A 15,271-nucleotide genomic window follows, 5' to 3' on the forward strand; every position below is an offset into this window, starting at 1 on the left:
AGACTCCTCGCTGCTACTCCCGCCTGTTCCGTACGAAAACCCTCGGCCCACCGTGACTTTGGGGCCGCTGTTCCCCGACAGGATCCAGAGAAGCGAGCAGACTGAGAAGGAACCAGCTAAGCCAGGCATTGGAATAAATAGTAAGGAGAGCGACAGAACTCAGGCTGTGCCCCTTAGAGGTAGTTAGACACATGCATCTAGGCCAAAGGAAAGGATCTATCTCTGGTCAGGATTTATCACCACAAACTGGTGTCTGCGGCACCACGTACTACACAGTCAGGTGTTCTCCATGCTGCAAGGGCACGCTGCCCGTGTGTGTGCTGCTCCTTTTTTTTTCCTATGGGTTTTTTTTACTCCTGGACCTGCTGGTAACACTCCTACCAATACTGCATTAGTAGGAGTATTGCCAGCAGATTGAGGGAAGTGATTATTCCCCCCTATTCAGCACTGGTGAGGCCACATCTGGAGTACTGTGTTCAGTTTTGGGCCCCCACTACAGAAAGGATGTGGAGAAAGTGGAGAGAGTCCAGTGGAGGACAACACAAATGGTGAGGGGGCTGGGGGCACGTGACTTATGAGGAGAAGCTGAGGGAACTGGGCTTATTTAGTCTCAAGAAGAGAAGACTGAGAGTGGATTTCATAGCTGCCTTCAACTACCTGAAGGGGGATTGGAAAAGAGGATGGAGTTAGACCGTTCTCAGTGGTAGCAGTGCTGGCCCCAGCCTCTCCTACCCCAACCGGGGTAACTTCCTGCACACCAGAGCATGCATGGCATGGTTGTTCCCTGAGAACAGCTAGCAGCAGCACAAGATGCACCACTGCTAGTTGCCCCTGGGGAACCAAACGTCCACGCACATCTGGACATGGCCCTGAGGTCCCTTCCAACCTTAATTTTATATAGAATCATAGAAAACCATAGAGAAATAGGGCTGAAAGGGACCTCCAGAGGTCATCTAGTCCAACACCTTGCCTGAGGCAGGATCACCCCTATCCAAACCATTCCATACAAACCATAATCTAAACTCTACATAAGCCTACAGTCAACCTTGACACAACACAGACCTAACACCCTAACTTGCCACAGGTAAAGCAGGGGAACTATGGCAGCCAATGTCTTGCTTCCATGAAATGTTGTCAATATATGCTTAAGAGATCCTGGGTAAAAGGCCATGCCCCCTGCTACAAAGGAAGTTAAAAACCACCACAGTCCATACCAATATGACCATGGAGTAAAATTCCTTCTTGACCCCAAATATGATGATTTGTCTGACCCTGAGCAGAAGGACAAGACCCTCTAGACAGGAGCCTCCAGCTTTTGTCTGAGCAGAAGCATTGGCAAACTGCAATCAAAGTCCCCAGCCTTAGCTGCAGCTAACACCCAAAGCTTCTGGGAAGGCTTAAAAACCCCTGACACGTAGCAGGAAACGGGGCAGTGCAGAGGCAACCAGCAAAGCCCAGAAGCATGGGAAATACACATAGTAGAACATAAGCATAGCTACACCTAGATCATCCCTGACCAGTGACTGACCAACCTCTTCTTCAGAGGCTATGCATAAGAGGTGCATGTGGGTGCACGTGCACCCTCTGAGCATGTTGGTGCACCCCCTACAAAAAGGCGCTGCCGACAATGCACCACCTGTGGGCAGTCCATGATCCCTGCTGGCCGCCACCACTGCTGGTGGCATCCATGGGTGGTCGCCGATACCTGGTTGGCACTTGCCCCCCCCCGCTGCCAACAGCGCCAGTGGCATCTGTGGGAGCTTCCCTGCTTACTGCCACCACACTCCCACTCCTGCTGCCCCTGTGCCCCCCCAGCCAGCAGGGGCACGTGTCATTCATGCTCTTCTTGAACACCTCCAGTGATGGAGGACACCTATACACAAGCTGGGAGGCTGCCCTGATGCACTGTAATTACAGCACATTGGAGCAGACTCAATTAATCAAGTCTGCTGGAGCTCCAGGCTGCCTCTGCATCTTGTGTATCAGTGTCCCTGTGCTTCAAAATTGTGGTGGGGACACTTTAGCTAAAGCTTGTTTAACAACTTTAGATAAAGTGTCCCCACAGTCATGTTGAAGCATGGGGATGTTGATATATGAAACACTCCAGACACTTTTATTAGTCTGACTGTCACAGCCTCACTAACTAAAGGGCCACCCCCATCCCAAAGCATGTGTAAAAATGCCCAGAGAGTCCACTAGTACCCTAGGCCAGAAGTTCCCAAACTCTGACAGATTGTGCACTGCTAATTTAAAATGATACAACCTTAAGTACTACCAGAAAAATTTTCAGTTCAACCTTAAGTACCCCAGCAAATTTTTGTCATATAAAGTAATTATAATAAATTTGTTAACATGTACCACTAACAGGTTGTCTGCATACCTCTAGTGGTATGTGTACCACAGATTGAGAACTGCTGCCCTAGGCAGTCTATTCCACTGCCTCACTGTTAGAAGAGTGAACAAGTGAACAAGGGGAATATCCACCATCAGGCCATAATCAAAGGACTGGTCTGCTCACTCCACTGAATATTCAAGTATTTTATAGTAGGCATTCAGAGGAGTCAGGTTTGAAACTCAGGACTCAGTCAGACGTGAGTTGCCCAAGGTGATACAATGAAGCAGTGATAGAACAAGCATTTAAGGCAGGGGTCAGCAACCCCCGGCATGTGTGCCAAGCATGGCACACAAGACCATTTTGTTCGGCACACCACCGCTGGCCCAGGCTCCAAGCAGCTGCTGCCAGCCACAGAGCCCAGGCTGCTCCCAGCAGGCAGCTGGGAGGCTGCAAGCCCTGCTGCAAGCAGACCGGGCTCCGTGGGATGACTGCAGCCAGGAGGCTGCAAACAGCTGCTTCAGGCTCTGGCACATCAGCACTCTGGCACCTTCCAAGGTAGACATTGTGGTTTCTTTGGCACTCCAGCCAGAAAAATGTTGCCTACCCCTGGTTTAAGGTCAGGGTCTTCTGTCAACTAACTGTGCTTACCTACCTTATTGCAATGGTTACTAAGTATCTACAGCCTTCCTTCATTTCCAAAGCAGCCTGGAAACTAGGATTACAGCATTAGCATCCAGCTGTGAAAGATTTGGGTTAGGTGATTTGCCTAGTATCATGTAGGAAGTTAGTGACAGGCTTAGACTCCATTTCTCTTGCACAACATTCATCACCTCAGCCGTTAAATCATCCTTTCCCTTCCTGCAACCCTTTGCCTCAGCTGCTACATATCTTCTAACTTCTAAAGCAAATGACACAGGGATCCTAGAGACAACAGATTCTTAGAATACATAACTCACACCCCAAAATGTCAATTCACTACTTGAGCAACTTGCTGGTATATCATCAGGCACCCAAGAAAACCACAAAACCACAACTGCAAGAGTTTGCCATAGTCTGGTAAACGTCACCACCAACTCCTTGACACCATCCCAGGTCAGCCACTTCCTTCACCTGAAAGGGGATTACCCCCTAGGATCACCATGTCCCCTTCAAATCAGCATGAATGAGCTTGAACTTTCTTTGAGCTCAGCACAGCTTTATGAGTTTTGAGGGCTGCATTTATCTCAAGCAGCTGCATTGTTTTGGATCCCCAGGGGGCTCTGGCATTCCCAGTCAGTTTTTCACTATATCAGGGAGATTATTGGTTATCTATGCTAGGAGGGTCCCAGCCTTGGAAAAAAGTAGTAAAGGCCCTTGGAGAGTGGTGCAGTAGTCATGCCTGAGGGCACTGGTACTACATCTTCTTTTTACTACTCACTCTCTGTCTTCTGAATATTAACATGCTCAAACTTAAAAGAATCATAATAGAGTGCTACTGGCTACCTATATACATGCTTAGAGGTGGGGAGGAGTGTTTTAATTAAAGTTCCTGGACAGCCGTTCTAATTGAAACAGCTCACTGTTACATGTAGTAAGCTCCCCCTCCCCCGCCCCGTGTTTCAAAATGGTCGTGGGGGCACTTTAACTGAAGCTCATTCAACAAGTTTTACTTAAAGTGCCCCCATAGCCATTTTGAAACATGGGGGGCTTAATATACATGATGGTGAGGTGACGCTGGAGTGTTCTAATTAGAACATGAATTATAATCAAGTCTGCTCTGATGCATTCTAATCAGAACATGAACCAGCATGTCTAGAGGCAGCCAATGGTTCCAGACTGCTCCTTGATTAAGCATATGTAGACATAATGGGTGCATCTACACATGCAATTAATGTGAAACAATACATTCAGGAGCAGTTTGAGTTGAAGTAAACTACTCCTGGGCACAGCATCTACAAGTGCACCCAGGACAGCAGCAATCTGAGCCAGGGTGGAGCAGGCCTGGGCTGGCAGGAGACATGGGGAGTTCAGCTCCAGGTGGTAGCATCAGGCAGCAGAGGAGCTGGCTGGGGCATGAGGGTGCTGAAGAGTGGAGCCATGTGGCTAGCTGGGAGGCAGGAGTCTAGCCCCCAGGTGGCTAGGCAGGCAGGACACAATTTATGCATCTAATCATAGTTAATTACTCCTTACAGTACTACCTTACTGTAGAGTTAATTACTTTACTGCAGCTAATACCTCCACACCTGTAGATGGTGGTGTTTTGCTGCACAGTTAATTAGCCTACTCCTTGGTAAAGCACTTGTGTAGATGCACCCACTGCCTGTCAAATACAGGTAAATTGTGCCTTCTCCTTCCTAATTGTGAGTACAAGTCATTACCTCTGCACAAGCCAGTCAGCAGCCTGGATTTTCCAAGGTTCTCAAGCTCCCTTACTTTGGTAAAGGGGCTGTTCATTATTTTCATATATTTTGAAAGAGTAACCAGTGGCTTGATGGGGAAGGGGGGAGAGTTTGGTGTATATTTTGGGTCACCTCTCCTAATTCAGGACTTTTGGTCTAAACTTATATAAGCTGGACAGGAGGAGGGAGCTTATGGCTACACTGTTAGTTGAATGCAAGTTACTCAAGTGAATCCCACCGCTTCTTTCCATGTAAACACTAACATACTATATTAACCAAGAGTCTCCCACAGTTTCAGTAATATAGGCCTACAGTCTTGAGCAGGAAGTATTAGTTTCTTTTGCTTACTAGTAGAGCTGGCTGAAAGTGCAAAAAAAAATTTGCAAAAATTTCCATCAAACAAAATTGCCATTTATCTGACAGATATGTTGTGACCCACTCTGGAGACAATTGGAAAATGAATACCACCCCCACACCAAGGTTCTTCTATGGATATTTAATACAATGTTCTGCCTAGCTAGCTGCCTTGATGTGAAGCCTCTTGTTTCTATGGAATCAGTAAGAAAGTCCCAGATTACTTTTCTTAATATCCATGACCGACAAAAATTCTGGAAAGCAAAGCTTTTTACCTTCAGAAGGCAGTTGATAGCAACAAAAGGCATGCATTTAACAGTGCTCCTGAGAGGGTCCAAGCCACCTCCTGCCTTAACCAGGGGAATACACTGTGCAATGAAAATGATGAATAATCCTTCCAGTGTTATCATGTGCTATTATTGACTAATGGGGGGGTTGGGTGCTGTACCCAGGTGTGTACATTTATCCATGGAGGCAACAAGGAAAGGTGCTTCAATTATGTTTCCAAGGTTAGCATCAGGACAGTGAGATTCCAAAAAGCAATTGGTTTGATGTTCCTTTTGCCATTCATTCCCTCCCCATCTCCTCCAAACTGTAAATGAATCAGTAGCTGAAAGCACTGGTTTGTGATACCTCTGTGGTAACTCCCCCAGACTCCCCAAAGACAGCTGAAAAGCAAACGGTGCTCAGGATCTCAGAACTTCCACTGCTCTTCCTCTTACAATACAAAAAGAGAGAGAAGGTATAAAGGACCATAGGAGAAAAATGGGAGCAATGACCAATCTCATCCCATCTCCTCCTAAAAACAAAACCACACATACACATAATGACTTTGATGATACACCTAATCAGGGCTGTCCTAAATTTAAAAGTGTTTGAAATTATCTGCTATATTTCACATTCTGAAATGTAATTTTCCACACTTTATAGTTCAGAGAAACAATCTTGCCTTTGGCTGCAAACATCATTTATTACTATTAATATTTGGAGAGCTCCCAAAAGGTCCTGTCAGAATCAAGATCCCTATTAAACTAGGCAATTTAGGAACACAAAAGGACCCACAGTCTCTACCCTCTTACTCTGTAAGACAAGTAACATACAAAGGGGAACACAAGCTGTTTCAACTCACATTTGCAACTCTTAAGATTAGAAATAATGCAGCTTTCCTTCAAACCGCTGACTTCCTTCACGAAACACCATTCCATGGTAACAAGAATACTCAGAAGTCTTTGAGACAGAGGAATTATGAAAATGTCATCATTTTAAGAAAGGGACACTGTCAACTGGATAAACTTTGATAACAGTGTGGGTAGACAGAATCAATCTAATCCACTTATTACACTCTGAAGATTTGTATCTGCTCCAAAGCTACTGCATCTACTACCTTGCACACTCATGGAGACCTATGTATTAAGTTGGGATGGTAGAAGTTGATATTAACTATGCACAGATCTAAGTAACTGCAAAGGCTGTGAAGAATTATGCCCTGTTATTTTTTTACAGTATACTTAAAACCCTATTATGAGCCTAAATATATTGCCCTACTGAAAAATTTCCTCTTTAAAGCAAAAATGTAGACAAAACCTTTACTTTTCCATTGCTAAGGAGGCTTATTGCACTAAGCCTTCATGATTAAAAGATCTCCATTTCACAGCTGGGGAAGCTGAGGTACAGAAAATGATTGGTTTGTCCAATGTTACAGAACAAATCTGCAGCAGGGCTAGAAATATAAACCAGTGAATACAGATAAAGGAACACTGTTATTCAGTGGGTTGCTAAGTGAAGATGCGAGGAAGGTAACAAACATTCAAAACAGAAATATCACTTGATTAGTACTCTCTACAAGAGCAAATCACTGCAGTGCTTTGTTACAAAGTCACCGGTCTATGCATCAGGGCAGGACTAGCTTCTAAATGTCCTGATCATACATATTTGTCTTATAAAGTTTCTTAGAGAAAATAAAGTAGGAATTATTTAACTGAATATAATCTTATGCAGTTCACTAGCAGCTATTCATAATTCAATGAACATTAAGGGTTATCCACTACTCCCAGCCCATCATCCCAAAATAAGCATTAGAGCATTTGGAAAATGGAAGCAGAGCACATCCTACAGTGAACGATTCACTGTCTACATTCTGCTCAGGTTCCATGGTTTTCCTCGTACTACACCCCAGAGCGCATTACTGCACTACCTGTGACAAAAACTGCAGGTACTGTCTTCAAGCAGGGAAGTGGTCAGCTGGCCGGTTGTATGGTGTCCAGATAGGTTCTCCAACAAACAATCCCATTGCCTTGACATAGTTTTGGTGAGAGAAAACAAACTGGCAGTAGTATGACAGTTCCTTTGGAAAGAAGTTAATTATAAAGCTAAACTTAATGGTTTCTGTAAAGATGTAAAAATAATCTGCAGTTCTATAGCATCCTTCAGTGCCTTTCTAGATGGTTTAAAAGCCTCATGTGACCTCAATTTGTATTTCCATTGTACTTAAATGCTCTGGAGTAATGTTGCAATGGCACTTAGCAGTTGCAATGGATTCAAATCCAGATTTCTTCTAGAGGAGACCAAATGGGATTTGAGAAATGCAGGAACCTACATTTCAAAGAGCCTCAGTTTATTTGACACATCCATTTTAGACTGCAAGGATCCCTAAACACCAGCCTTTTCCTAACAGACCACAGAATGGCGGCATATAAATTAAACCAACTGACTGAAAATTACCTAGATACCCAGACCTTTTGTTTCTGAGCGTGCTGTGTGATCTAGTCTGATCATCTAGGCATGTAGCTACCATGCAAACTTCATCTCAATCCAGATTAGTTCTGGGGAGACACCAAAGTCATCAGGGGATTTGATAAGCAAGCTCAGACTATACCTAACATGGATCCACCACAATAAATTCTGCTCAGAAACATTGTCCACTGCCCAACTCTGCTCACGGCCCACCTTTTGCACAACAGCCTAGTGGTTAGAATATGTGTCCAGTAAGTGAGAAACCTGGGATTTGGGCCCTCCTCAGCCTGAGTGGATTCAAGTTCACTCACATCTCCCTGCTGTCCCAATCACCAAACAACTGATTAGCCAAGCAAGGCAATTTATGCATCCTAAATTAGACAGTCATTGAATAAAATCAGATATCATCCTGGGAGCAGAGACCAGAAACAGGGTCTTCCCTACCTGATAATGAGTGCCACTCCAATTTCTCTAGCTGCATCTCTGTCTGAACCCATGAGTCCTGCATTCTTGGTGGTCAGTTCTTCAACAGAAGACTTGAAGCAGGCCCCACCTAAATTACACTGTAGCCTGGTGACCAGTGTACTCTCCTACAAGGTGGCAGATATGAGTTTGAATCTACACACACGTTGAATAAGAACTAATGGTCAGGTTTCCAAATACCAGGTCAAATGCACTGATCACTGGGCTTCTACATGACTACTTAGCTCCATCACCCACCAGAGCCAAAAGTCTGATGTTAGAAGAAGGTTCTGGATCTCAGGTGAAAACAAGTGCAGCCCGAGGTGACAGGAGTTCAGACACAACCTGTATTTCCTACTGGGTACCTCTAGGCACCTCCAGCCTCTCTGAAATGCTCTTTGAGGAGTCCTAACCTATACATTGACTGTTAAAGGAGGCTACGTGCCTGACCTGCCAATCTGGATAACCCTATTTGGCCAAGGCATCTAAGCTTTAGGCAATGGAATACCTCAGTGTCGGTGCCTATGGGATCAAATTGGATCTGATCAATGGTATGCTCCAGATTTCAGTTCATCCTCAGCAGTCCTGGGAGGCAGACAGAGCATTATCTCCTTCATTAGGTGTGTTCTGAAAACACCTGCTAGATCAAGCCTTGCAGGTGAGATAGAGGAACGCCTATTTTGTGGAACCAGTCATGGTTCAGCCATGCTTGTCATCATCAAAAGCACGGCATTTCTGAGTAATTTAGGCATCTAAGGATCCTAACCTGATCAAAATTGTGGCTCCTATGGAATTTATGGCATCTGAACAAGGTTCAGAGGATGACAAATTTAGACTTATATCCCTAAAGTAAGAGTTATGTGAGAGAGCGACACTTAAGCTCTTTTCCAGTTCTGACCCACACCACCTCCAGTTTTGTCTACACTAGAACAAAGCCCAAATCAGTAGCCAATGTAGCTCACCCAGTCTGTGCGTGCAAAGCAGAGGTTTATGCCAAAGGAGTAAACCTTTTCTTCTTTTATATGCAGAGCACCACTACTACTAGGCCAACTACTGATTCAAGGTTATGCTCATTCTTGGACCTTTTCCCCACCTTTGCAGGGTGGAAACAACTTCACATATACATGCAGAGTCCTAAATCACAAGAAGATGTGATTTCCACAGAGGGCAGGGCCATGCCCCAACCTTATAATCCCGATTATTCCCCAAACCTCCTCTCAGGTCAAAGATCAACAAGCAGGTCATTGCAGAGACAGGAAGTAACACAGATTATGTGAATATAAGGTTTACTTCTAGTCACTACACAATGTTCCCCACATTACAGTGAGCCCGGGGCTCCTAACTGACACCTGCAGTAGACATGGGTATGTTCGACTATCTGCTGATGAGATGGATCTGGATGGCTGACAGAAATCCAAGGCTCAGATTCAGTAAATCGGTTCCTCATATTTCTGGTGTAATATAGTTTGATGCTGAACTTCAAATCCTAATATACTTGGTCACTAATCTGGAGTATAAATCTGGACACTTGTTTGTTAAAGCAGCTTTATGGGAATGTAAGATATAAAGTTACACACAAACATTTTCATCCAGTATAAATCGGTGATATATGCTGGCAGGAAGAGTTATGTCTCCCTTTTCCATGAAAATCCCAATCCACTTGTCATCTTTGTCTCAAACATCAGAGTTGCCACTTCTTTTAAGGATGCAGTGACTGTTCATCCAGGTGTAAATGTTCTTCATAAAATATTTTTATCTAGGTTAGAAAGAAAGAAGATTCTTTTTTTTTTAATTTGCTGCAAGGAGAAATAAGGGTAAGTATGGTAATCCTACCAGTGCCTGTGAGATTTTTCAAAGGAGTCCAGAAAGATATAAAACACTTTTAAAAAGTATTATTGGTACAGTAACTAATGCACTAAACTATGTTAACTGAATAGAAAAAAACAAGCCAGGTATAGCAGGAAATCATCCATCAAGAGCTGGATATTTATCTTGGATGCACACAAAAAAGATACAGAAAGATTTCCTGCATGTTTCACAGGAAGAAGTAGCTTTGGCACCTACAGTATCTAATCTGTTGGATGGTCTTGAAAGCAATAGAAGTAATTATTGCCAAATGGGTTGCCTGATGTAGTGCTTCATATTACCAACAAGAGACATAACCAAGGATATTTTCTGTCACTATACAGACCTCTCTAGGCAATTTATGAGCAATAATACTGGGCTTTGAAGGGGCTCCTATCCAATCCAGCTTGTCAGGAGGTTAAAAAAAACCCTGGAATGAATGCAGCGGGTCAGAAAGTGATAAATGAATGAGTTCCTCAAGGCTTCAAGACGGATATTGAAAAACCCACTTCTCAGTTCAAGCTGGAATGGTGCGTCAATGTACTTAGCTGATGAGGAAGGACTTTCATTCTGAAATGCTTAACTGAGAACTTGACAGTATTCGTACTGATCTGTTTTAAAGCAATCAGGATATTAGTCCCCAAATTAAAGTATTTCTCATTTGGGGAACTGCAAACATCCCTCAAACTCCTCAAGTGTTTAGCACATTTCAGCCTTAAAAAAAACCTAACTGGAGGGAAAAAAACTAATTAAAAACTAAATACATTTTGTACGCAGATAATCCCTTATGTACACTTAGCTCTAGGGGTGTTTCAACTTTCAAAACTACAAAATGAGCATGCTCACACATTACTTCATATGTATGGGAGGTCACAAATCTCCTTCAAAATGAATTTGGCAAAGTTCCAGTTCCCTTTGATGGTGATTATATTAAAATATTTTTGTCACTTAAAATCAATCACCTTGACAACCAAGCCAAGAGAAGGAAGAGTAGCCTCCTTTTCTCTGGGAACAACAAGAAATTACTTAAGATACGACCACGTGATTTGTTACTTTCAGTTAAAATTATTGTTATGTATCAGCACAGCAATGACCAAGACTAAGCTTGCTGTTATGAAGTTCACTGGGCAAAGTTTTTACCAAAGTCCCCAGCTGGCAATGATCTGACCTTCATTTGGATGATATTCTCACAGTGTTTGCTAGTATTTGTAGGGCTGTGTACATGCCTTAGTCTCAACATGACAGACAAGAACCACTGTTGTATGAGAACTATTCTAAAGGGTATCAGGCATAAGCTACTAAAGGGAAAGTGGCTACAACCCTCTTCCCCATGCCCCAAAATCCTTTCTAGTTTTAACCCTGGAATCAAATCTGTCATTCTATTAAATGCAGAACATAATTAAAAAAAAGGGGGGGGGAACATTCAATCTTTGAAGGTTGGGATCTACATGCACACTTCAAAAAACACTGTACGCTTTAATGGCAGACTTCATAACTTATGTCTTCCACAATCCAATCTACACCCTAATTTGCGCATGTGTGAACAACATTTCTAGATATATAGAAGCTACTAACAAGTACAGCAGGGTTATTGATGGTTATCATGTTGTCTACCAGAAAAAAAAAAGATTGTCACTTCACTCTAAGACCAGGACTGGGCTGAAGCAGTCCTGTCCCGCCACCCGGTCCTGTCTTCAGGATGGGAGGGTAGAAGGGGGAGGAGGGAGCTCCACTGCAGTTTGCCCAACCTGCTCTGGAGGATGGGGCCAGGTGGATTGGTGGCCCCCAGAGGTAGGGGCTCCAGTCTACTCATCCCCACTTCCAGCACAGGCTGGGAAAACCATGGGCTGAGCTCCTGGCATCCCCTCCATCCTGAAGACAGCATCAAAGCTGGGAGGGGAGGGGAGGGTGTCAGGGATAGGATAGAGAGGCTGCAGACACTCAGCCAACTCCAAAGTGGAGCTTAAACCCTCCCCTCCTCCCTACCCCCCTGCCCCCAACCCAACAAAGAATGTTTGTTAGGCCGGGAGGATTGCTGTAACTCATGGCGCTTCCTGTAAAGCATCCTGAGTTACAGCAGGGAGTCACAGGTCTGTCAGCGCCCACAAAGTCTTGTTTCTTATTTCAGAGACAGATATCCTGCGTTACAGCTAATTATATCCTGTCCTCCTTCACGAGGAAAACAACTGGGAGTCCCTTCTGAGCAGGGATCCTGGTTTTCTCTGTTAAAAAAATCCATAATTCTCTGATTAAATACCCCAAACTCCACATTTTTCTGCAACTGAAATGAAACACCACTATATATATAGGTATCAGTTGAGCATAATGTTTTATTTATATATTTACAATGTTAATGCGATTTGGAAGACTACCAGTGCTTCAATCATTAGGATGTATTTTATTATAAATACCTATACATTTTGGTGTTTTATTTTGGTTTTTTTATCATGGAAAATCAGAGCTCCTGCTGCCCCCTTGTTTCACCAGGACATGGGTCTAGCTGTGGCTGTCCCCTCACTGCTTTGTGGCACTGAGCAGCCCTGATATCCTGGTGCCCCTCACTCCCAAGCCACAGCCCTCACCATCCCTGTCAGCAAGACCCCCATCCCTCTGCCCTGCCAGCATGAACTGCAGAGCTGGTCTTAGGGTAGGCAGCAAGGGCAACTGCCCAGAGTGCCGAGGTGGTGGATGAGGCATCATTGCCCTGCAACTGAGGGTACTGAAGTGGGGAAAGAGGTGTCATGGCAACCCAGAGCAGGGCCCCATCTCAGTTTGGTGGGGGCAGAGGAGGAAGCAGTAAGTTGGGGGTGCCCCTCATTCCCAAACCACCGGCCCTGACCCTCCAGCCCTGTGAGAGGGGGCCTCAAGCTGCCCCCAACCCCCAGTGTGTGGAGCAGAGGATAGGTGTGTGGGGAAGCAGGGGTGTGGGACAGGGCTGGTCTGGGCTCACCAGAGCTTGACCCTTATGACCCAGACCAGCCCTGCACCACTGGGGCTGTGCACAAAGCTCTGGTGTTGCCCCAAGAACCAGGGGGTATCTGGTTCTCCTCCCAAATGGAGAGGGAGCACAGCGCAATTGATATTACCTTAAAGTATGCTTCAGTCTTCTCTAATCGAGAACCCATTTATTTTTTATCTTCTCTAAACAAGAACCCAGTTATCTATTTATCTACTCCAAACAAGAACCCAGTTATCTCTTTAATAAATCAGTTTTATTGAGCACTATAAAGTATTAACTCCAAGCATGTGTATAGATGTAATCTTAGCAGTTTCAGTAATCTTAGCCAGATACAATTTTAGCAAGCTGGTAATTGTATATTACCAGTCCTAATAATACGTGACTCAGGAGCTGGCCAAGCTTCCAAAGCAGGCAAAGTTACTTGAAAAGAAAGATCAGATGTCTTCAGTTCTCAGGCATTGTCAGGGTGGGGAAAAAGAGGAATTTCTTTTGTTTCATAGTCTGTAGGGTCGGAAGGGACCTAAGCAGATCATTGAGTCCGACCCCCTACCATGGCAGGAAAGAGTACTGGGGTCAACCAACCCCAGCAAGTAGTATTACATATGGTCCTCTAGTCACATAGCTACCATTTAGGCAGTTTTTTTGTTTTTCATCAACAACCTGAATTATGTCTCCCCTTTATCGCTGTTTCTTTCCTCTCTCCTTGGAACCAGGAGCCATCTGCACCAGTTATGGCTGGAATGTGCCATGACAAACCCATTTATTAATAACAAGCCTCTATCATCAGACTGTTGCAAAAAACAAGCTGCATCAGACTCATTTCTCTGTAGGGAGCAGGTCATACAATCGCATAACTCCATGAATGCACTCTTAGCCTACTTACGTTAAGGCTGCTCTAGGCCTTGCAGGCCTAAGGGACCATATCAATCCTGTCAAGCATCAAAAGGCTGTACTGTCTCCACACTGGTATCCCCAGACTGCCCCTGTGCCATCTGGGGGCCTCCAATGGTGCAGAACCTGTTTGGGCTTGCCAGAGCTTGGCCCAGATGGTGCAGGAACAGTCCCCAAGCCCTGGCCCTCCAATCCTCCTCACAAGCAATGTTTTGGGGCCTATGGGAGGGCACATGCCCATCCCTCAGAGTTGGGAGCAGCATGGGGGGAGAGGCTGGGGTCCCCATCACCCTGCACCCCCTCCCCATGCCCTCCTTATGGTGGCTGCATGGACACCCTACACCTGCGGGAGCCACAGCCATCTGCCCTGGCCCAGGCCCCAGGCAGTGCCCCAGCTAAGCAGTGCCACCAGCCCCCACTCCTGCCCACTGCTGCCAGATGCCACACCCAGCTAAGCTGCAGCCCTGTGCCCTGCTGTCAGTGCAGAAATCTAGGGGCGAGTGTCCCCCATGTTGGATCACCAGTGGGGCTGGGGCAGGGCAGGGAAGGGTCCAGGATGGCTCGGAAAAGGCAGGAGATGGCACCACAGCCCCTACACCCAGGGTGGGAAGGGTGAGCCAGGCCCAGGGTGGTCTCATCCCTTGAGCTGTTGGTACCTTCCAGGACTGCAGAGTAGCATGCTGACTAGCACAGGTTGGCCTTCCACACCTGGAAGGCAGGGTGGTAGGCAGACCACACAGCGCCATACAGTGTGGGGAGCAGGAAGAAGGCATCTCATAGTAGAGGCAGGCAAATCCTGCAGGTGGTGCTGCTGGTGCTACTGTGCCCCCAACTCTGCCACCCCCACAACCCTGCAGTTCCACGCCTGCTGCTTAAGCTAGGTGGTGTGAGACCTGTGGGACCTACAGGACCTGAGTGCATGTGGGAAGGGAGGGTATGGGTTTGTCTGTGGGGGGGGTGGATAGGTGTGGCAGGGGGGTGAGGGAGCATGTGGGTGTGTGGATATGTGGCATGTAGATCAGTATAGGGGGCTGTGTATAGGGGAGGATGGCTGTGTGTATGGCAGTGTGAGGGGGTGTGGGTGCATGTGTATGGTGCGGTGTGCTTGTGGGACTTGCCCTATGAATGCACCCACTCTCCCTCCCTCACTGCGTACACACTCTATGCCTCCCTCACTACACACACACACTCTGTGCTTCCTTTACTACACACACACTCTCTCCTTCCCTCATTGCTCTCTCTATCTCTCTCTCCACCTCCCTGATTTACGCACACTGCGCGCCTCTCTCACTACACACACACCCCTCCCGCTCC

At 45.7% G+C, this 15,271-nt stretch overlaps 1 protein-coding gene across 1 annotated transcript in view; it reads right to left on the minus strand.

Moving 5' to 3' along the window:
• Positions 1–7,063: 7,063 nt before the first annotated feature.
• Positions 7,064–15,271, minus strand: part of ADI1 (acireductone dioxygenase 1) — a 70,913-nt gene continuing 62,705 nt past the window's right edge. Inside the window, 3 exon segments of the mRNA XM_019520709.1 lie at positions 7,064–7,372; positions 9,844–9,976; positions 9,978–10,018. Coding sequence (XP_019376254.1) covers positions 7,250–7,372; positions 9,844–9,976; positions 9,978–10,018 — 297 coding nt within the window. The 3' untranslated portion in view covers positions 7,064–7,249.

Source organism: Gavialis gangeticus, unplaced genomic scaffold, assembly GCF_001723915.1.
Source record: "Gavialis gangeticus isolate Ggan-Ray unplaced genomic scaffold, GavGan_comp1, whole genome shotgun sequence".
Taxonomy (NCBI): Eukaryota; Metazoa; Chordata; order Crocodylia; family Gavialidae; genus Gavialis; species Gavialis gangeticus.